The sequence below is a fragment of the Crocuta crocuta genome, unplaced genomic scaffold (assembly GCF_008692635.1).
Source record: "Crocuta crocuta isolate KB4526 unplaced genomic scaffold, BGI_CrCroc_1.0 scaffold140, whole genome shotgun sequence".
NCBI classification, from domain to species: domain Eukaryota; kingdom Metazoa; phylum Chordata; class Mammalia; order Carnivora; family Hyaenidae; genus Crocuta; species Crocuta crocuta.
The window spans coordinates 5,681,548-5,706,278 of NW_027527775.1; the positions used below are offsets into that span (position 1 = coordinate 5,681,548).

At 34.8% G+C, this 24,731-nt stretch overlaps 1 protein-coding gene across 1 annotated transcript in view; it reads left to right on the plus strand.

Annotated features, from left to right (window-relative positions):
* The window catches only part of SGCZ (sarcoglycan zeta), a 461,792-nt gene that overhangs the window by 431,080 nt on the left and 5,981 nt on the right, over positions 1–24,731 (plus strand). The window contains exons 5-6 of the mRNA XM_077772719.1: positions 2,844–2,916; positions 16,225–16,348. Coding sequence (XP_077628845.1) covers positions 2,844–2,916; positions 16,225–16,348 — 197 coding nt within the window. The remainder of the gene's footprint in view (positions 1–2,843; positions 2,917–16,224; positions 16,349–24,731) is intronic.

Here is a 24,731-nt window from a genome sequence, read left to right on the forward strand (position 1 = left end):
ATAGAGAATCTTAAGCAGGCTCCATGCTTAGCATGAAGCTTGATCTCATGACCTCAGGATCATGTGAGCCTAAATCAAGTGTCGAGCACTCAACCAAATGAGACACCCAGGTGCCTCAAAAATATATATTTTCATTTTGACTTTTTATGTGGTGACAGTATGTGCCTGCTTCAGATGGCTTTTATCCTCTTTCACTGATTCCATTTAATATGATCATTTTTGCTTCTTAATTATTACCCCTTTGGCTCATTCTGGGACAACAATGGAGAAGATGAGAGTAATTTTCTCATTATCTGGAGGTCTACAGTTAGTTAATAATTTTATATTATTTTATTCAATTTTTAAGTTAGCCCCTTAGGAGGGTATGATTATACATTATTTCTTCAAGAATTTGCTTGTTTGTTTGTTTGTTTTAGGGGTGCCTGGTGGCTCAGTCGGTTAAGCATCCAACTTCAGCTCAGGTCATGATCTCACGTTTAGTGAGTTTGAGCCCGATGTCAGGCCCTGTGCTGATAGCTCAGAGCCTAGAGCTTGCTTCAGATTCTGTGTCTCCCTCTCTCTCCCTCTACCCTTGCTTGCGCTCTGTCTCTCTCTGCCTTTCAAAAATGAATAAATATTAAAAGTTTTTTAAATTGTTTTTTAATTAACAATAATTTTCTATACTGATACTTAGAATTAAGACCTCTATCAGCTTTTAATCCTCCTTGAAAAATTAAAGCTATGATAGCTTTGCCCTTTTTCTTTCACTGATACGTTCTGTGCTAAGTTACTATGTGTTCCATTCCATGTTTGAAAATAAATATTGCTACTGTTCTTTAATTATACTTTTGTCATCTTTTCTCAGAAGTTTTCAAGGTCATAGAATAGTGGAAATTAATTTTTAAACTTTACAGATGGGTAACTATTCTTTCTGGAAGTTATATCCTCTTTTAAAATGATAAAGGAGACTCTCCTTGGAATATGAAAATTTATACCTTGGAATGTGTTCAGATACCACCCTCACCACAACCACAAAATTATGGTTTTATCTAAAACTGTTATTTTATTTTCAAAGACCTATTCCTAAGAATTTTCCACTCACGGAAATAAAATACCTTATAAAATATCAGAAGAGCAAACTCCATGAAGAAATAATTGCTCTGGTAGTCTGCCTATATATATCATATACCCTACAGAGTCTCTTTAGAAAAACAAAACAAAACATCAGCAACTAGTAAAACCAACCCAGTGAGAGAGGTCAACAAATGCCAATCACTTTTAGCTTTTAAATTAAATCTGTAATCTTAGGAATTTACCACTGCAGAACCTTGTAAATTTATCCTTAGAATCATAATATAGATGAAACCATGTTACAGCCTTTGAAAAAAATCTCTTCCTCTCTGATTCAAGATCAAGGTCTGTGTTGCTGTTTTATGTACAGGAGTTGTCTGGTGATCTTAGTATATTTCCTTATAAAGCCCCTTATTTTTAAGGAATTTAGGTGTTAGCTCTAATTTTCTAATGAAAATTTGATGTTTATTGAATGAATCATTGCTTATTTTTCAATATATTGAATGAATACATTTTCATTCTTCACATTAAGCATAAGCAGCTTTATTTTATAGGTTTAAAATTTATATTTTTATTTGCATTATTTGGATTATTTTGTGTAATTTATACTATTAAGCTGGTGTTGGGGCCATTGAAGGAGCAGACATGACATTTTTACACCAAATGTTTGATGAAGATTAAGCCAAAAGAAAATAAAGTTAATCCAAACTGAATGATCTAAAACATCTACGTGAAATTACAAAAGAACAAAGAAGAGATTTTTGTCATCATCATTTAAAAAAAATTTTTTTGCATTATTAAAAAGGAAGATCATTTTATTTTGCTCAGTTAAATTATGGGAAAGCTCTGGGAACCAGAAAAATCACATGGAGTCAATAAATGAAAGTACAGATACAGTATCATTCAACTGCCTGAGCAGTGTTAGAGTGCATGACCTCTTCAGGTAACCATTACCTCCTATGAAGTCAACTCTAATGAAATGATTTTGAGGAGTTTATGGTTTTAGACAGAGCCTTAGTACCAAAGAGGTCAACTTAAGCTGCTCTCGATAATCACTCTCATAAAAGTGGGCATCTGTGGGGGAGAACTGCCAAATGTCCCAGGAGACCTATATCTTTAAAGAATGAATCATGTCCTACAAAGGAGCTCCTCTCCGCATTTTCATTCATGCTCTACGGTTTGCATAAAGACAGAACTGAGTACTGTGACCCATCCCTCCCACAAATATACTTACCTGGGAAATAAGAAAGGAGAAAGGGATTTGTGCGTGGGTGGCTCAGTCGGTTAAGCGTCCGATTAAGGCTCAGGTCATGATCTCACGTTCCTGGGTTCAGATCCCCTATCGGGCTCTGTGCTGGCAGCTAGCTCAGAGCCTGGAGCCTGTTTCAGAGTCTGTGTCTCCCTCTCTCTCTCTGACCCTCCCCTGCACACACTGTCTCTCTCTCTCTCTCTCTCAGAAATAAATAAAACATTAAAAAAAAATTTTTTTAAAGAAAGGAGAAGGGGATGGATCTTTGTTCTTTGATCAGAGATTAAAAATCTAACTCAATCTAAACTTTTCTAAATAAGGTCATTTTAAAAGTGGTCTACTGAGAAACATTTAGATTTACCCTTCTTGGCCCTTCTCTACCTTGAACACTTTTTCCAATTTTTCTATTTCATTTTCTGTACTCCTGTTTCTAGTTGTCCCATTTTTAAATGCATATTTGATGCATAAAAATAGAGATGAAAATCAATGTGTCTGTCCACTTGTTTGTACCGACCGCTGACTACTGGATTCATGTTCTGTCCAGGCACTGAAGGAGCAGTATTTGGGCACTCTGTGGAGACACCTCACATCAGAGCAGAACCCTCCCAAGACCTCAGGTAAGTTTTGGTTCTTCCATGAAGGTCAGACTTTCCATCACTGTTGATGACCCTCGGTATGTAAAGGAGTAAAATGGAAGATGTGCTACATACGTGCATAAAGAGTTGACATTCCCTGCCTACATGGTAAATGCCAAGTATTTGATCGAGGGCAAGAAAATGTTTATTATTATTCTAACCTCCTATATATTTTTACCCCTAATAAACATACAACGAATATAAAAAATAAATATACCAGACAGTGGGAGTGTGGAAAATGCAGTTATAGAGGAAATTTAGAAGAGGATTGATAAAAATAAGGATTCCAGAAAATCTGACATACAATGTAATACATAAAACATATAGGCAGAAAGAAAGAGGAGGCAGAGAGAAGGAAAAAAGCTATAAATGGTCAGGGAATGATATGTAAAGGGAAATATAAAGCAAATATAAATAGTAATCAGAAAAAGGCAGAATTTAATTGCCTGATGCTGGATTCCTCAATCTAATATTTCCAATGGAATGGACTGCTTCCTGACAATGTACTGTTTCTAAGAGACACAGTTGTATGTAACAGCCCTCATTACCCAAAAAATTGTGAGATGACAACTTTACAGGGAATTCTCCCCAAGATAATCACAGCAACTGTTAATAAAATTTGAAACGTTAAAAATCTAGTAACTAGTAAAGTCTAGTAAAATCCATAATCAATGGATGTTCTTGATTCAATAAGTAAGGTTTGGGTTCAAAGATATTTTATATAACTTATCACTGTAATCATTTCACAACTTTTACATATACGAAATCATTAGGTAGTACATCTAAAACTAATAGAACTTTATATGTCAAAAAAAGACATTTTATACAATTAGTTTCTGATAGATAAATTACATTCCAAAATACATTTCTATAAGATTAAAAAAAGACAAGAATAATGATATCTTAAAAATAAATCACATATTAGAAATCATTTTCAAAGCTGAATCGAAGTAGCAACCTGGGAGACAGTCTTTGTTTTAGAAAACACAATATAAATGTTAAGCAAAACCAAAATTATTTCATAAATATAGGTCCAGTCCTTCTTGTTTGAATGAGAGGAAAAAACTGGTCAAATGAAAGGGGAAAAATAAAGCAAAACAATTTAAATTTTTAAAAAGTCATACTTTCACAACAGTAAATTTTTCAGACCTTTATAAGTTCTGTGATGAAATTTTCTAAGAAATGCAGTTTCTCACTATCTCAATATTTCAAATTCAAACAAGCTAGTTGTCAATAACAAAAGAAGGTGACCATGACCTTCATGTGATCAAGACATTTTTTATTAGACAAAAATAACAACTGCTCAATGCCAAAATCCCAAATCAGTGCCAAAGGATTTAGACGGGTTGAAGAGTATGTGTAAATAGCATTTCATAATGTGTTATGGTGTTAACTTGTAGCTCTTTTCTCAATTAGGAATTCCAACATTTTGTGTGATTATTTATTTTATCCCTCCTCATCTAATAAGGGTGCATGTTCCCTTAGACCAGGATCTGCATCTTCTTTATTTATCTTTAGTGCTATAGCAGTCAAAATGTATCTCACATATAATTGTGTCTGATAAGCATTTGTTAATGTGAATTACTGTAATAGCAAAACTCAATAATGAGAAGGCTGAGTGCATGTAACATAAAGAATGTGGTGGTAGTTATCGCATTGTTAGGGCCCATGTGGCTGACATTGACTCCAATTGCCTTTGAACTGTTTTTTAATATAGATGCCAGAGTTCATTCATTCGTTCCATTAAAAAATTATTTAAATTACACCATTCTAACAGAAACTTCTTTTTACACCATTCTAACAGAAACTTCTTTTTGCCTCTAACATTTTAGTAATTATATACTCATTGTATGATTTTCATTATGAAAATCTATTGCTAAAAAAAATAAATGTTGTTTTAATTACCTTGCTGACATGTCTCAAAATTCATAAGTTTGGATGTGAATTAAATGATAATCAGTGTATGGTCTTTCTGGTTTTTATTTTCTAATTATTCATCAATTATTTAAATACTGCACGAAGCTGAGTTTATCTGCTAGTGCTAAAAGCAAATTAGTAACCCCAAGATAAGTGTTACTGATCTAAATTCGAAACTGAGACAGAAGCAAAGCACAGTAATGATGCGGGTATTCAATTATTCATTTGTGTACATGAAGATTAAAAGCAGAGTGTCTAAGAAGATCTTTACAAGTCCTGCTGACAATTTTCCTTTCAGGGCAGTAAGAAGTACTCTTAGTCGACACCTAATTCTAATCAACAAGGTGAGATTGGTTGGCCAGGTAAATCAAATGGTAATTTGGGGAGTAAGTAGCTGTGCTGTCTTTAATTTTGTTTTTTGTCGAGAACAAAAGCCTTTAGAAAGATACATTTCAAAAAGTTTGTTAAAGAGTATCAGGGATGTTTTGGTGTGGACGTGAAGTAAATTTCTATAATTGATGTATTAAACAAATGTTTGAGGAGTGCACTCTGTGCCAAATTCGGTGCTACTTTCCATGTGCAATTCAAACCTACACATGTAGATTTTCTATCATGTCTTATATAAAGTTGTATTGTTTTTTCAGTAGGGGCCTATGTATTAAAAAGGCTAAAACAATGTATATCAAAGAGTCAATAAGGACATAATGGTGTATTTGCCCAGAATAGCACAAATGTGAACGTTCTTCCTTTTTTATTTCTTAAATTAACATAGCTATATTATCACAGTTCAAAAGAGTTTCGGCACTGTATGGTGAGAAGTGATGAAACCCGTCTATTGCCCAAATATTGTTTGGACCTGAGTTTCATTAACTGTTCCAAGAAGAGAAAAAACAAACAAACAAAAATGAATCTGGGGTTGGGATCAGTAAAATGAATTAATATTTAATGATGTAGCTGGAATCTTTTCATCATGTTTATTCTTGTGTGAATATAATTTTGAACTAAAATATTAAGTTTTGCAGGATCCAAATTGATCTCCGAAAACATATAGCTCTCATTTATGTCAATACTGTGTTCAAGGAAAAGCCACCATGTATAAGGTAGTAAGGATTTTGCACTGAGATGTTTTGTCAATAAAAGGTTCTCCTCTCCATTCCCCTCTCCCTTCTCTTCTTTTTCTTTCTTCTCTGCCTCTCTTTCTTTCTTCTTCCCTTTAACTATTTCATTCTGTGTTTGTATTTATATATTTATTTAGTTAATAGCAGATTATCATTATCAGAAGCTTGCATTAGTGTGTAATCTTGGGAACATAGAGAAACAATTGATCTAGAAATTTGTTTGATCTAATTCGAAGAGACCATAATTGAAGGTGCAAGTAGGCAGAAAACAAACCAACCAAAAAAATAGAGGCCACAGAAACAATGTGATTTGCAGTTGAAGAAAACTCAACATAGCTTGAAGTGATAAGACAGTAAAATTGCTTGTATATTCAGGTCACAGTTTGCGTGGTTTTTTTCCTTAAAACATTTTTCTGTTCAATTTTCCAGTCAACCCATCACTGAAATCAAAACTAATTCATGAGTGCCCACTAAATGCATGACATTGTGTTAAATATTTATGAAGAATAAGAAACATGACGCTTAAGTTCTGCCTAAGTTTGTATTTAGTAATTGCATCTCACAACTTACTTTAAAAGGAGTTTGAATTCTGTTCTCAGAATGTTGAAAATTCTTCTAGAGACTTAGGGCACTCGTTTCCAAATTAAGAATTGTATAACACCATAAAAAAAACATCTTGTTGCATCTTTGGAATGTAAACACAATAAAAACAGAATTTCTTGGAGAAAACAGGTAGCAGGGTGACTCAATACCAACATTACTTGCTTTCTCTACTATAATCTCTTGGTACCCACTATAAAAACTAGTCTGAAATCCGTTGCTATAATTGCTATAACGCTTTCAAAATGAACACAATAGTACTTCACTAATTCCAATGACTAATCACATAGGAATTCACAAGGCTTACAAATAAACATGAGTTTCATTTTTCAACAAGCCCCTTTAGAGAATGTTTTGTAATAAAAATTAAAGTGAAACCTCTACTATGTTGTAAACTCTCCTCAAGGGAGGGTTGACAATTGCTATATAGGAGAGAAACAGGACATCATTTAACTGTTAATACTGTGTTGCCAGGAGTCTACTTAGTAGATTGTGCTAGAAGGGAATACACTTTTAGACTAATTTGAGTTCCAGAGTATTTTGGAATGTTTGAGTTCCATAATGTCTCAGCCCAGGACTTCTATAGGAATTCTAGGCTTTTTTGAGAAGTCTAGAGTATCTAGAGAAAATCAATAGTAAGATTGATAGTAAGAGACTTAGATAGTAAATTTTATCATGTCTTTTTCTGTATGAATTTGGGGCTTTCCATCTTGTTTCAAAGGTTATCATCTTTTGTATTAGGATATTTCCAGTATTTCTTTTTAATTTTCTGTCATTTGGATTTACACTAGGTATTTCTTAGTTTTATGTTTTGAGTAAACATAGTGGGAAGTTATGTTTTGAATTTTCTTGTAATTTTCTCTTGAAAATTACAGTCTGATGATCTCTTGGTTTGTGAGCTCAAGCCCTGCTCTGGGCTCTGCACTCACTCTCCCTCTCTCTCTGCACTTTGTGGGTTTCTCTCTCCCTCCCTCTCTGTCCCTTGCTCTTTCTCTCTGTCTCTCTCTCATAAATAAATAAAATAAATAAATGAATAAGTTAAATTTGGTAAAAATAGGAATTGCTTGTTAGTTTAAAAAAATAAATAACAAGTAAAAGTCTGATAAATGTTGCACATACTTTTATCCCCAAAATGTTTTAAGTTTCAAGAGACTCTATTGAGATTCTTGTTGGTATTTTATTACATATGCTTATTCTTTTTTTAATATTGGATTTTTTATGATATGGAAGTAGATATGTTTGTTTTACCTAAGAATAGCTCAGATTCTTGAATTTTCAGATAAATAGTATCAGATGTGCTTTCTAGACATCCCTCTTCCAGAAATAGCTGTAAAATACAGACATTGAGTGTTATAGCATTTATATTAATATGGTAATTTAGCAATGGAATCATATACATTTTAGAAGCATCCCTTTATGTCATTAGTATTCTTTTTAAATTTTTTAAATTTTATTTAAATCTAAGCTGATTAACATATCACTAGTATTCTTTATTGAATTTAATACAGTCAAGGAGAGTCAAACATTAGCATCAGTTAACAGTTTTCCTATTTGGATCTGCATAGGTGACGTTTTATAAATATTAACCAAAAACAAATGAAATGGATATTCCTATAAGATCTGAGACCACACCTTATTATGAAAATTCTCAAACATATTCAATGTTGAAAGCATCTTTCACTGACCACCTATCTACCCCCAGATAGATTCCTCCATTATCCTTCTCTTCTATGTCTTTAATCACATATGCACACCTTCCACTAGCCATCTGTTAAGTATCCTAAGTTTATGCATTTGAACATAAATTGTATAAATCTGTACACTTTATCTGATCACTTTGGCTTGTGTATCATTAACTAGTTTTCAAGATTACTTACGGTTTCTTTTTTTTACTATAAAATAAATATACAATGACATTCAAAAAATTAAGGGCGCATTTCCTGAGTTTTAACAAATCCATATACCTGTGTAGCCCCAATTCCTGTCAAGGTATAAAACATCATCATCACTGAAGAGAGTTCTCTTATGCTCCTTCCCAGAAATCACCACCACTATCCACCGGAAGGAACTTTTCTCTCACCCTTTTCACTCAGGATTAAATTAGAGTGACTTAGTACTAAATATAAATCAACAATACAATACGTACTCTTCTTTGCAAAATTTCTTCCACTTTACATGATGTTTTTGAGATCCATCCCTGTTGTTGACTGGGTCACAGTCAATTAACTGTGTCCTGCTTTCTTGCTGATTAGTATTCTAAGAATATATAATATTTTATGTATGCATTTTCCTAATTGATAGACACTTAAGATATAGCTGCCATATATTAAGCTTTACATAAAAATGCCAGAGCTTTCCAAAGTGATTATATCATCTTCTTCTAAAAGTGAATGAGAATTTCAGTAGCTGAACATCTTCCCTGATATTCAGTATTAGCATTCTTATGAATTTGAACCATTCTGGTGGATGTTTAGCATTATTTCTTGTTTTTAATTTGCCATTACTTGATGAGTAATGATATTAATGACTTTTGCATGTACATATGGAACAACCATATGTATTGTTTAGTGAAGTGTCCATTTATTTATAATTGTCCACTTGTTTTAATTCTGGGTTTTTTTGGAATTTTTTCTTTTAATTTTCATTTTTTAATGTTTATTCATGTTTTGAGAAAGAGAAAGAGACAGAGCATGAGTGGAGGAGGGCAGCAAGAGGGGGCGACGCAGAATCTGAGGCAGGCTCCAGGCTCTGAGCTGTCAGCACAGAGACCATTGCAGGGCTGGAACCCACGAACTGTGAGACCATGACCTCAGCCAAAGTCAGATGCTTAACTGACTGAGCCACCCAAGCACTCCATGTTTTTTGTATTTTTATTTTTGTATTTTATCTTTGAGCTAGAGGATTATTTATATATCCTGGCACCAGTCCTTTGTAACATCTGTAACATCTGTATTTTGTGGATATTGCCTCCCAGTCTATGGGTATATTCATTTTATTGATGGATTTTGTAATTTTTTAAAAATGTTTTATTTATTTTTGAGAGAGAGATAGAGACAGCATGAGCAGGGGAGAGTCAGAGAGAGAGGGAGACACAGAATCCGAAACAGGTTCCAGGCTCTGAGCTAGCTGTCAGCACAGAGCCTGACACAGGGTTCAAACCCACAGACTATGAGATCATGACCTGAGCTGAAGTCTCAGCTGACTGAGCCACCCAGGCACCGCTCTATTTGTTATTCTTATGCCAGCTCAGCATTGTTTTCATTATTAGAGTTTTGCAGTAAGGTTTTAAGTTCAACATTGTTGTTCTTTTTCGAGATGGTTTTGGATATTCTGTGATCTTTGCATTTGCTACACAATCCTAGATAAATGACTCAACCACACTAAGATTCAACTGCTTCCTAACTAAAATGTGGATAGAGTGTACATTTCTCAGTATTAGTGGGATAATTAAGAGATAATCCATGCAAAGGTTTACATATAGAATGAGTTCCCAGTATTAACATTAGCTTTTAATACATGATTACAATTATATGGCCAACTCACTAATAAAGAAGGGTACATTTAATGGTGGTTGTCAATGGCTACAATATTTTCTTTTTAACGTATTCTATGATTTTATTTATCAGGTAACTGAGCCCCGTGGAGGTTAACTGTATTTAAAATTTGAGTAAAGCTCATGTAGAACGTATGAGTTTCTTATTCAAAGTCCTGCATTTAATTCTTCCATTAGGTTGGGACATCTCAAGCACAGTAATTAAGCTTCAGTGAGTATATACGTCAGTTTCCCAGACTGCTTTTTAGAAATAACTTTCATCACTTTAGTATACAGAAAAACTTTCAATATAGGGAATGTTTTTCTATTATTCACAGTTTATAATAAAGCTTTTAGAAGCACCCAGCTTCTAGTAAGGACTTGGGAAGATACTATTACAATTTTATTAGTGTTAATAAAATATTACCAATAAAATAGCCAATGAAATCATCAAGCCATTTTGATAAGCTGGCATGGCTGGAAATATGTGATGCCTACTTTTATTTTATATTTTAAAAAGTTTGTATCTAAATCTATTTGTTCCATAGAGTTCTTTAGATAGATAATATTATAATCATTGGCCCACCTAATTTCAAAGACATTTCAAAGTGACTGATGGTGCTTAAATGCAAAGGTTTTTTGTCAGAATTCATGGACTTTAATATGTGGAGTTTAGATGAAGGTGTAGAGCAAATTTGCATCTATTTGTGGACAAATGTCTTCTTTTCCTATTAGCATAGATAGACCTTGAGACAATGTACAATGGCTGGTAGGTAGGTGTATGTGTGCATATATGTAAATGTAACTTAGATGTAATTGATAGTGAGTGATTCAGATATACTATGTGTCTCTGTAAATCTTCACAGAGATTTGTTAACTGTTAACAAATTTATTTGTTGTATGAATTTATTGTATCCACAATAGTGCAAGTTTTTAGGTCTCCATATACGTTATAGTCCTGTTACGATTTTTTGCCCACAGAAAGTTAATTTACTTATGCTAAATAGATAGGCAAGCTTGTAAAAAATAGTTTGCAAGCTTACTTTAATTTTCATGTTCATAAGAAATAGTTTACTGCCACATGTGAAAGAAGAATTATTATATCCTCCAAACAGTCTTAACTGCATACATACTCTTTAACTGCATGCTCCATATGAGTAATGTAAGTGCCTAGTATATATTACTCACTTGAACACTGGCTATTATTAAAACCAGACAATAATATTTTTAATAAATTTTATATTATTTCTTTTTTATTTTTAAATTTTCCTTTACTTACAGTTAGTTAACATACAGTGTTATATTATTTTCACGTGTACAATAGTGGTTCAGCAGTTCTATACACCACCCTGGGCTCATCACAAGTGCACTCCTTAATACCATCACCAAGTTAACCTATCCCCAGTACCCCTCCCTTCTCCTAACTATAAGCTTGTTCTCTATAATTAAGAGCCATTTCTTGATTTCTCTTGCTCTTCTTTCCCTTTGCTCATTTGTTTCTTAAATTCCACATATGAATGAAATCATATAGTGTTTGTCTTTCCCTGACATATTTCACTTAATACGCGCATGTCATTGCAAATGGCAAGATTTCACGTATATATGTATATATCTTCTATATATCTTCTTTATCCATTCATCAATCTCTGTTCACTTAGGCAGCTTCCATTATTTGCCTACTGTAAAAAATGCTGCTATAAGCATAGGGGTGCATGCATCCCTTTGAGTTAGTGTTTTTCTATTCTTTGGGTAAAACCCAGGAGTGTGATTGCTGGATTATAGGGTAGTTCTATTTTTAACTTTTTGAGGAAACTCCATATTGTTTTCTACAGGGGCTACAGCAGTTTGCATTCTGACCAACATTGCAGGAGGGTTTCTTTTTCTCCACATCCTCATCAACACCTGTGGTTTTCTTGTGATGTTGATTTTAGCCACTTGACAGCAGTAAGCTGATGTTCCATTGTAGTTTTGATTTGCATTTCCTGATGATAAGTGACTATCAACATCTCTTCATGTGTCTGTTGGCCATCTGGATGTCTTTTTTTTGGAGAAATGTGTGTTCATGTCTTCTGCCCATTTTTAATTGGATTATTTTTAGGAGGGGTGTTGAATTTTATAAGCTTTTTATATATTTTGGATACTAATCCTTAATAAATATGTCATTTACTAATATATTCTCCCATTCTGTAAATTGCCTTTTAGTTTTGTTGATTGCTTCCTTCTCTGTGCAGAAACTTTTTATTTTGATGAAATCCCAATAATTTATTTTTGGTTTTGTTTTTCTTGCTTCAGGAGTCATAGCTAAAAAAGTTGTTATAGCCAATGCCAGAGAGGTTACTGCCTGCATTCTCTTCTAGTAGTTTTATGGTTTTAGGTCTTATCTTTAGGTCTTAAGTCCATTTTAAATTTACTCTTGTGTATGGTGTAAGAAAGTGAACCATTTCATTCTTTGGCATGTTGCTATCCAGTTTTCCTAAAACCACTTGTTGAAGAGACTGTCTTTTTTCCCATTGGACACTCTTTGCTGCTTTGTCGAAGATTAATTGACCATATAGCTGTGGAAATAAAATTTGTATTATGCCTTAATGATTACTACACTTAGTTTTAAGATTAACAAAGCATACAGTTGTAACCTGTTTAATTCAAAGTCTTCATCACTTCATTACTTGAAGGATTTAGCAATACTATAAAATTACTATCACTTTTTGAGTGTATTTTTACATATTTATTGAATTTATATACATGAGGTCCAACAAATCAACTGCACACAAAATGAAAATATTCTTTTAAAACTTAATTTACATGTTTGGTCTCTATTGCACTGTTATTAGAAACTCAGCTCCAGTCTATTCAGTTCTCTTATTTTTCCTGGGGATTGTATAAGGATACCAAGCAGCTTTCACTGTGCCAAAGATTTGGGGCAACATTTGGCCATTGGTAACCTTGTGACCCAAGGTAGCATTTACCAAGAGGTTCTCATTCTTCTCTCCACTTAGTCTTCTTTCACTGCAGGTCACTGCCCCTTTCTCTTTGAGAATCTTTGGTCTCTTGTTCTCAGTCAGCTTAGTCCTGAGATATCCCTACTTTCCTCTGACCTCTAGCACCTAAAGAATAAAGGCATTACAATGTAGGACTTGGCTGCAGGTTGAGGAACACAGAGAACAATTTGAAATCAATTCTGTTGACTTCCCATCCAAATCTTCTTTACCCCTTGAATCAAAAAAACAAACAAACAAACAAACAAAACTTCAACAGGTGGGAATACACAACAAGCTCTCACTGACTTTGGTTTTCTTCTGACGTGTTTGTTCATGTGCTGAATCATTTTCAACATACAAAATAGCTAGGTTTTTCTACAACTCAAAGTGTCTGTAAGATTAGGNCAAACAAACAAACAAACAAAACTTCAACGGGTGGAAATACACAACAAGCTCTCACTGACTTTGGTTTTCTTCTGACGTGTTTGTTCATGTGCTGAATCATTGTCAACATACAAAATAGCTAGGTTTTTCTACAACTCAAAGTGTCTGTAAGATTAGGAAACTCAAAAGGTCTTTATCAGCTTCTCTGATCCATCTTCCACTGTTTGTGCAAAAGATACTGTTCAGTGAATGGCAGAATTGTAAGGAGATGGCACAGGGAAGGAAATGCCATCACTATCTCAAAATACCACCCCAACCCCATATTTATCTCCATTAATTCTCCTAAGACATTTCTTATTGTCCTATAAGAATATCATAACTTACAATTTAGAGATGTTGAAATTGAGTCTTGTTGCTGCTGGTTAGTGTTCCTGAACCCATCTCTCAGTTTTTACCACCTCTTTGAATAGAGATGCTCTAAGTGTTAGCAAAGCACTCTGCTCAATGACTATGCTGGTGATGGATACCTGAGGTGTAAAATGAAAATGAATATAATAAAAATTTTGATTCAATAATTAATAAATGGGAATGGAAAAACTCAAAAGGCCAGAAAGACATAATACATTTTAATGTTCTAGTACCAAATGTAAACACATTAGAAATTTGACACAATGTAAACATGTACATATTTAATATGGATATCATGGATATCTTACTCTCAAATATATGAGCGAGAACCTCAACGCCTTATCTTTGAAACACACTAAACCGCATCAATTATTTGATAAAGAAAGTGTGCTTTTTCTTCCACTTATAAGTTCACTGAGTTGTGTTTTCTTAAAAGTCAGAGTCATAATTTTAGAATATTAATATGAATATTATGCATATTAATTCATTTTAATTAAGTACCTATCTGACTTCTGTTTGAATGGTTCATCAGTCCGAACTTACATAATTACATTTAATGTTACAGATAATTAACCAATGAAAATCGTAGTGGTCACAGATATACTACTCAAGATGGTCTATATTTGGGGGTGTATTAGAGGAAATCAATTATAAAATACACATTTTAACAGAATGTAGATTGTATGTGCAAAGTATGAGTATTATGAGTGAAAAAAATGAATGATTATTTTATTTTCAAGTTTTCAAAAGCTCTGTGAAAATATGTGACTTTTGTTTTTCAAAAAAAAAAACCCAGACATTTACAAAATATACATATATATTTATACATATACATATATATACATATACATATTTATACACACACATATATATTTATACATACATATATACACATGTATATTTATACATATATATACACATGTATATATATATATTAAAAACCTAACCCCTCCAGGGATTTTAGAAATATGCCCAAGGGGTCCATTAAAGATAAAAGTGGCAGAGTTGCTTTGGTGAGTGAAAAAACATTGAAAATGTTGATATCATTTCCTCTAAATGCTGGCTCTACTCTTTCAATATCACTTTCAAGTCTAAGTTCAACATCACTACTGAAAGAGAGCTGATCTTCAGAGATCAAACTATTTGATGTGTTTCTCCCTGCAAAACAGCTTTGGATCTGTTGCCTCTAAGGACACTAGTTGCTCTGGATGATGGTACATGTGAACCTGAGGACACTCTTGTCCTAAAGTTGTGTGGTCAAGGGGAAGACACACAGTTGCTCCTCCATAAATAGAATGTTTATCCATATAAGGGTTCTTCCTCTTATCACACTAGTGCTTTTTAACACTGTATTCTAGCTTCCATGATCTGCCTTCTTTTGTTCTTATCTCTAGTTTTATATTTGAAGATAATTTTGAAACTGCCTCCCAACTATCTTTATTTCAGGCACAACACTCTAAAACAGTTGATTTTGGGGGCACCTGGGTGTCCCAGTGGTTGAGTGTCCAACTCTGGATCTCAGCTCAGATCATGATCCCCGGGTTGTGGGATTGAGCCTGGTGTCCACACTAAGCATGGAGCCTCCCTGAGACTTTCTCTCTCCTTCTGCCCTTCTCCCCCACTTGCTCTCTCTCTTCCTCTCTCCCTCTCTCTCTCAAACAAACAAGCAGTTGGGGGGGTTTCCCTCAAAATGTATGCAATCTTTATTCATATTTAATTAAATGAGAGGTGGATCACTCCTCATTTACTTGTTCTCTCTCAGGCTAATGTCATTAATTCTGTGAACATTTTCCTGGGCCAATAGAGGTCAGTTGATGTAGAAAATGTCTCATTTCTTCATCTTAATTAATTTCTAAAGGTATCATGAGTACTTTGAAACTTTTCAGGCTTACAGAATTTTGACTGCGGAATTCTTGAAAGTTCACAATATTAATGATTTTCATTAAAGCACTCTCATCTTTGCGAGAATCTTGATAGTTACATGCTAACTTGGTAGCAACTTATTTATTAAAACTCCATCATTAATTTTGAAAATACATAAAAGATTTAAACAAGTAAACTTATCACGACCTACTTTTTATGTGCCTTGCAGAAGGAAACAGCATAAGAAACTGTTATTAAATCATTAAACAAATGAGAGTAAATAATTGATGTTAACAAATGAAGTTTCATAAAGAGCCAAAAAATAGATAAGGCAATGAAAAATGATTCTAACACTCATTTTGACTTTTTTTTTGAAATGGCAAAGATTTTTATTTATGCCTACCTGTTTGTGTTAGTTAATAATGTCGTCTTTCAGCCCATCATAATTGTTTTCTTTTTATTATGAAGGAGTCTTTTGCTCTACCCTTAGGCTTGAATCACCCACCAGGTCCTTGATCATGGAGGCTCCTCGAGGGGTCCAGGTGAGCGCTGCGGCAGGGGACTTCAAGGCCACCTGCAGGAAGGAGCTCCATCTGCAGTCTACAGAGGGGGAGGTGAGTCCCCAGGGCCACAGAGGCCCACGACTGCTTCTCCAATTAGATGCATATTCCTCCAGGTGACACATAATGAACTGCTTCATAAATCAGCTTAAACTGTGAAAATATAATACTTTTTGATTATGAAATTTGGTAAACCTGATGTTATTTTCTTAAAACAGAGCCCCATTTATTTTCTATGGAAAGACATCCATTCACGAGTCAATTATAAGTGGGGCATCTAACTTCCTGTAGTTTCAGAATTGGCAGATAAACATAATTTCAAGATCATATCAAGAATGAAGGCAGGCTTCCTTTTTTTTCTCTCTCTCTCTTTTGGTCTTCCCGAAAGTTCTTCTAGAAATTACTTGGGATGTTTATTTCTGTCGAAATGGTTCCTATATGTCTTCTAAAAGAAAAATGAAACAGGTTATTTTACTATTTAGCCAGATTGTCATTCCCTAGATAAGGAGATAGACACGTGCTACCATTTTTTCTCCCGTGTTACTTTATTTCTTCCAAGAATCTCCTTTAATTCTGTTCTCATTCCTTTAAAGATCACTCACTTCTCCTCACTTCCTACTATAAAGAATCCTTTGTCTTCCATCTGCCATCTTTACTGGAATTCCAGAGGCACACGTTCATTTCATGTATCTTATTTACTATATACATTGTGATTATTGTGTCAGCAGAATTACATTTTTGTCAGTTCTGGAAGTTCCTCAGCATTGGGTCTTCAGGTATTACCACTCCCCATTAATGCTCCATGGCTCTTTTTTGGAACTCTGAAGATATGCTGTGTATTTCCATTCCCTTACCCTCCACATCTCTTAGCCTCTCCTTCCTCGTTTCTATTTCTCTGTCTCCCTGTGCCTCACTCTGCTTATTTAGTCATACCTACATGCCCAGGTTCTTTTCAGTAACTAATTTCTTTTTTAATCCCTCCACTGAGATTTTAGTTTTAATAATTATGTTGTTCCCTTTTAGGATTCTCAATTGTTATTTTTTTCAAATCTGCCTGGACATTCTAGTAACTGCTGTTTTGTTTGCTTGCATTTCATTCTATTTTAAGTGCTTCAAGTCCTTACACACAGCACCTATTGTGTATATTTTTACTATAAGTCTTAATGTCCTTGAAAGTCTAAATCAGTTCTTTTACTGTTTCTACCAATTACATCTCAAAGTATTTTCTTCTTTCTTGTGTTAATTTTTTTATAAGTTTATAAAAGCCAAGTTGAGAAGAAAACGAAAGGAAGAATAATCTGAGTAAGATGCTCTGGAGCATTTTATACCTCATCAGATATGAAGATGAAGGCACAAATCAGTAGAATTAGTGGAGGATGTTTCTTTATGCCATTATGTTAGTTGCTGATTGACAATAAACTTTAATTATAAATTTTGCTACTTTTCTATAAACAAACTTCCTGGCAGGACCATATTAGCATCTTACAGTATATTACAACTTAAACGATCTAGAAATATGCTTCCTAATATTTTAAGAGTATATCCATATTACCTTTCAAGATTTCCTTCTACTACAATTACAGAATACAATACTTTGTCTACCACAGCAAGATGGAAATCTTTCTTAAATATCTTGCATCCCTTTTAAAGAGTTGCTTGTATCATGATAATTATTTCATTCAAATTATTCATAATGAATCACCCCATAATAAATACTGGTGGTTATTAATCTCTGTTCTGTTCCTGTTTAGTCACCACTTTACGTATGTTTTTTAATTCAATGTATCAGCAGAATGAATCCTTAGATTCAGTTACAGGTTAGCATTTAATTGTGAATTGGATATTATTCTATAAATATATCATAGCCACAGATTTTCAGCTTTGTCATTTTTATATTAATAACAAAGACAATAGAAAGCACAACACTTTACATTAGAATAAAATATCTAATTTTCCTCAGAAAAAACTATAAAATTCTCTAAAATCTTTCTCTTTGCTTCACTGACTATGCACAGAAAGGCAGACTGATCATTTACTAAACACAGTAGAAGGATATAAAGTCCCTTCCTTAGACTGTTTTTTGAAGTAGTTAGGATCAGAACAAACATGGTATTGAGGTAACAAAGTCATAGACAAAATGCCTGAGAATGAAACTGCACACAAAATTCCACACTGATAAAGATTTAGGCATTTCAACATAGTATGGCAGGAATTTCAAATTCACCTCTGAAGACAACCTGAATCACAATATAGGTGAAGCTTTGAAAGTATTATAATAGCAAAAGCCAAAAAAAAAAAAAAAAAAAAAAAAACCAAAAAAAAAAAAAAAGAACACATGCAATGCAATAATGAAATATATTACAAGATCACAGGAGACGGAGAAAAAAATTATTTTGCAAATTGATCGAGATTTTTCTATAACACTGAGAGGCCTGATTCCAATGGATAAGAAAGGGATAAATGAATTCTTGGTGCACAGAAGACAGTGGGTGGTGACATAAAATCTCAGGTATGTGATCCTGAGTACCACAGAGAGTTTCAGGACGATTGGATTATATGGTTTATAGGGCAATATAGAATAGAAATATCAATTTTAGAATATGGAGGGTGAACAGTATCATACTAACTGCCTTCGCAAAAAAGAGATATGAGCAAGCCATTATCAGACTCGGTCCTTGGACTAAGCAACCTTAGGAATGATGCTGGATCCCAAGTGTAAAAGCACAGGCCAGGCTTTACTGAGGCTGATGCTCAAGAAGCAGGAAGGCAGCGCAAAGGGAGCAATAATCAGGCTGACTCTCTGAGGAGAGGTCAGGGAGAATGATTTGAAGAAACTTAGGTGGAAAAGGGGTGACATGTAAGCATCTAGAGGCGGGGATTTATTAGCACCTGTGTACTTAAAGATCATGCTTCTTCATGCATCATGTGTTTAATCAACATGTTAAATCTCCACCCCTGGGCATGTCTTTTAGCATTATAATGAGGGGGAAAGTTGGTCTAAGTTCACTACTGGGTCCATGATGGTGCAGACTGGTTTGCAGACCAGACTGGGTTTGCTCCTTAACTGGTGCTGTGCCCTGGAGAATTGATAACAGCCAGTAGGGAGTTCTGTGAGAAAGGTGATGGCAGTTAGCAGGCAACAAAGAGGTTTTCGTGTACACAGGGGCTTGTGCCCAAGTTCCCTGAGAGATTTTATCCTCCTTATTCTTCAGGAGAAGGGATGAAAGGTCTCATGTTCTGAAACTGCTCCCTGCTGAACAAGGCCATTGTCCCTGTGCTACCCTGGATGGGTAAAAATCTCTCGCGGACTGTCCTATTGACTGAGAGGACTGGAGTCTTCCTGTAGAGAAACAGGGTGGAATCCCTGTGCTACATTAGCTTGGAATTATTGGAGCCTGGAGCTCACAGACTTTACTAACAGGTCAAAGAGACACTCAAAAGAAGTAGCAGCAGCTTAGCCACCAATAGACTCAGGAGAGGAAAATATGAACAAACAACAAAACAACAAACAAAAACCCAGAAACACAGAGACTGGAGAGAGCATTTTTTATTGTTGACCAAATATAGTTTGTCCCTAAGTTGTGCCGATGTGGCCAGAATGCCTGCTCATAAACCCTTTAAGTATTTACCTCAATTTTTCCTGAGTTACTTACATGGACACCAAAGGTTTTGCTAATAACGGCATAGACTCCTCCTTGTTCCACCAGCAGTTAGGTAATTAATGAGAGTTATTTCTGTGACAACAAAAGAAATGCACAAGTTGCTAGTTGGAGCAAATTCTAAACCGAGTGTCTGAGTCCGGATTACTCTACTGAGAAGATTTCTGGATGTCACGCTCAAAGCAGCGTCAGATGGAAAGGGGGCAGGCAGCAGCAATCTGATGCACTATTTCTGGTTTATAGTTGAAGTTCTCTGGTGATCTTTTGAGGGGCCCAGAGAGCAAAAGGCATGAGAAGTGTCTACACATGAGCTACCATGGCCAATTCTCTGACCTCAAGTTGTTTGGCTTCGGTGTGCAGGGCTTCAGGAAAAACAACAGTTTGGTTTCTTAGTGATTCCAAGACAAGAGAATGCAAGAAGATTGGAAGCCATAGTTTGGAGAGACGTAGCCAGAGAGTTGAGGAAACCAGAAGAATCTGGGATCCAGTACAGTCTTCTAAGCAAACAACAAACACTTGAAAGATAATTAATCACAACTAGAATCTAACATCCACAAAAGCAATGTTATTGAAACATGATTTTCTCTCTAAAATCACCCTCATTTTCATCAAACATAGCCAAGTTAAAATTAATTTGTAAAAATAAGTCTAGTTTTAAAAAACTTGGCCTAATTATTTACATAAGTATAGCAAAAATAGTGATTGACCATGTAAGTTCTCTTATATCTACTCTACCTGAACTTTTGTAAGGAATTTACTTTTTTTTATTTTTTTAAGTTTTTTAATTTTTAATTTATTTTTGAGAGGGAGAGAAAGAGAGAGCATGAGTGAACAGTGGGAAAGGAGTGTAGAGAGAGAAAGAGAGAGGGAGAGAGAGAATCCCAAGCAGGCTCCACACTGTCAGTGCAGAGCCCAATGAGGGGCTCAAGCCTGTGGACCCTGAGAACATGACTTGAGCCAAAGTTGGATACTTAACCAACTAGGCTACCCAGATGCCCCTGTAAGGAGATTTTAGTTTGAACTTTTAATAGCCTCTCCAGGCCAGAAGTCAAGCCAGATACTTGTCATTAGATTTGCCTGCAATACCTGTAGATTTGGGTGAATTCTTCTTCATGTGGTCCCCAACATATCCTTAGGTTCCTGCACCTGCCAAGAAGGGACCTTCTTTACTCACCTGGTAAGGCTGCTGGGAACTCTATAAGCAAGGCACCAGGCCAACATTTCCAAGGGGCTCTTTTGGCTCCATAAAGTCAAACTTAGCTCCTTACAGCTGTCTAGTCATATCTGATTTTATCTATGTTTTTCTCAAATAGGACATTCCAAAGTCTTGGTAATATAATCAATGTTTCCAATGTTATACTGTTACTGAACTTATGTAAGCAATTATAAATGCCATGAAAGAATGAATACTCACTGACGGTTTCTGAATTCTGAAGGGTTGAGGTAGGGAGAAAAGTGAAATGCCTCAATTTGTTTGAAAAGGAATGTTTTATCAAATATCTCTAAGGCATAGACGTCATAGGAGAACATTTTCCCTGAAATCTGGAAGAACAAATGTTAGTGAACCAGCAATGTTTTAAAGAGTTGTAAAAACTATTTATTCAGGCATATATTACTAATTTTTGTTCTACTTAAATACAGTTTTCCCAAAATTTCAGAAATTCTGGAATTCTTGTATTTAGTTTCATGATATTAAGGGCATCAAAAACCTGTATGTGTCAAAAGTTCCTTGCATGAACCTCCTTAAGGTTGAAACACATTTGCAAGAGCATCAGAACAATAACTGTAAATGACCAGACTCAAAAATGGATATGGCTAAAGATCTGAGGAGAGTTCATCATAATGCAGTTGACAAGGATAATCTAGTTATTTCTGTGACATACATTTTAATAATTAAAATATCAAGTGACAACCTTATACCAGGACATATTAAAGCTTTAGGCATTTCATATAATTTCTAGAACAGTTATTTCTAAATAACCTAATTCATATAATTGAACTCATAATTAATTCATATAATTTCTAAAACATTGACCCATACAGTATAACCTAAGACAGTTTATTATCATTTGTTAATAATGCTTCCCTTGTAGCTTAACAAACCATATAAACAATCAGGCCTAAATAGGATCATAGATTACTAAAAATCTTAATATTTAAGTATTTACCTAACCTAGGTGACAAGAGATTACAAAGGCAAATACATAGGATTGTACAATTGTCAGCAAAACTTAGCTCCTTTAATATTGAAAAGATTTCATTTTCTTAAGTAACTGAAGACATGAATAAAAACAAATATGAACTCTTGTTTTTCTGGACAGATACAGAAAAAAAACTTTGTTTATAATTTCTTATCAAGAGCCGACCAACAATGCAAGAAAACCTTGTCTTTTTAATAGAAAAACCAAATTTTATTTTTATACCAGTATACTTTTAAAACTCATCTATTCTAATCTTAGTTAGTCCTGACCACATGTAGCATTCTTTTTCAAAGATTCTTTCCACAAACCTTCTGTGGCTTTCTTTTTCATTCAGATTTTGTCCTCAGTCTTCTCTCTAAAAAGTCTCATCTTAGGACAGAATTGCTTTCTTCCTTCAACAAAAATATTTTTTCATTCTTTATGCCTCTTTAAACATATTTTCTACTTTTTTCATATTCAGTGTTGTTTTCCTTCTCATTTCCAGCAGTCTCAATTATATTTATCAGAATTTAACTCTTAGAAACCTCAATTTCTAGTAAAAATTAGGTAGTAACCAGCTATGAACTGTTACAACAGAATTCTTTATTTTTGACAATTTATCATTTTTTCGGAAATTTACAAATACATTTCACAATTTTTAAAAACATAAACTTTGTATGGTACAATCATTTAATACAGCATAAAACATGTTTACCAACAGATCCAAATTTATCTTTAGTTTTTGCTGTAATAAGCCAAAAGCAGACAAATCAGTTTAGTAATTAATGTGCTAGTATTTTATCTTATTTGGAAAAGACTTAGATACCCAATGAACTTAACCCAATGTATCATTTAACCTGGCAAAGCTTCAAAGTTTTAGGTTACCAAAGATTTTGAAAGCTATAGACCTTTTTATTTAATTTACTTGTTCTTAACAATTACCCATGAAAACCTCATGAGACAGACAAAACCAAACATGCTTTTAAGTCATTTTTGCTGACAAATTGCAACAGATTCAACATGAATTTAACAGGTAGAATGAAAGCTGATTGTTCGACGTTGATAACTCCAAAAGACATGTCTATTTTAACTAAACCAATAACCTTGAATTAGCTTTAATACCAAGTATGTTGCACCTGTGTCCATTAAAAAGCCAATCTGTTTGCTCCCCACTGTCCATTTTACTTGGTACTCTTGTGGGAAAATTCAAAGTGGGTGCTTTAAGTCCAGGGGGCTCTTGGGCCATGGTTGGTGCTGGAGGCCTCAGGAAGGGTATAGGAGCCAGTGTTGCCTATGTGAGCGGACCCAGCGGTGGTGCAGGGGCAGGAGAAGGGGGAGGAAGGGTGCGCAGGGGAGCTGCCCACAAGGCCAGAGGCAGAGGTTTGGACAATCATTTCTCCACCTCTCTGTCTTGTCTCTCCCTTCTGCAAAACATGCTCTTTCTCTGGTTGCCCTTTAGCCCCCAGGAGGAGGTCAGGAGGAAGTACTAGGTTGGACAGCAGTTCTGGTGCTCGAACTTGGGGAGGTGGATTTAGGATTTCTAGCGGCTGCCTATCTCCCTCTTCCTTTTCCTCAGTATTCTGATTATTGCAAAGGGGATTGGATGTCTTTGTTCATTCTTATTGCTCAGGAGCATCAAGTAGGTTCCTTCCCATGAGGCATCTGTATTATGGAGTAACATATAGGCCTGAATGTAAGGAAGTTTATCCCAGATCATGTGAACTTGAAAAACATTTGGGTTAGTTTTATCTGTGTTTTAGAATGTCCAGTGTTTACGAGTGCTTGCCTTTAAACCAATTACATAGAGCTCCTTTACAAATTAATTTTAGCAATGCCATCTGGAGGTAGAGAAAATATCTCATATTTATAACACATGTGGACACATAAGCAAACAAGATGCAAACAAAATCTAGCCTGTTTCACTGATATGTGTGGAGAAGACATTGCAAACCCAATTTCTAAATATCCTTTTATTAAAACAAATCTAATTATAAGATAGCATAATTTATGAATCCATTAGTTATTTTTTTTAATTTTCCAATTAGAACACAGCTGGCATTGTGCAGAGATACCAAAAACAGCAGCAACAAATAAATTAAATGAAGCCTAAAATAGCTCTGTGAACACTGGTTCCTTCCCCAAAAGTTGGGGGGGTGGGCTTCCCTGATCGAACAAAACAGCTTCCTAGGTTTTGGTTGTTTAGTCTTATAGCCAGCTTTTTCTAATTCTGTATGCAAAAATACTAATTTAGACATGTTGAAAGAGCCTATTTGGGCCATTTGAGATTCACATGATCCTTAAATTTTTTTCCACCTGGAGAGCACAAGCGTTACCCTCAACGGGTCAAATAAAAGCAGGACCACGCACTCCACTTGAGGAGCTCTGGATGTTAGGAAGTCTCGTTGAAGTACCTGTGAGGTGTCAAGAAGTCAGAGGGGCAGAGGGTAGGTGCTGGGTCCCCAGTGCAGAGTTTCAGAGGAGCCCCGGGGGTTCTTAGCCAAGCTGCTCCAAACTCCTGTCCACTACACCAGAAAAGGCTGGCACAAAATGAACTCTAAAAGCAATTTTAAAAAGAAAGGGAAAAAAGTTATATTTCAG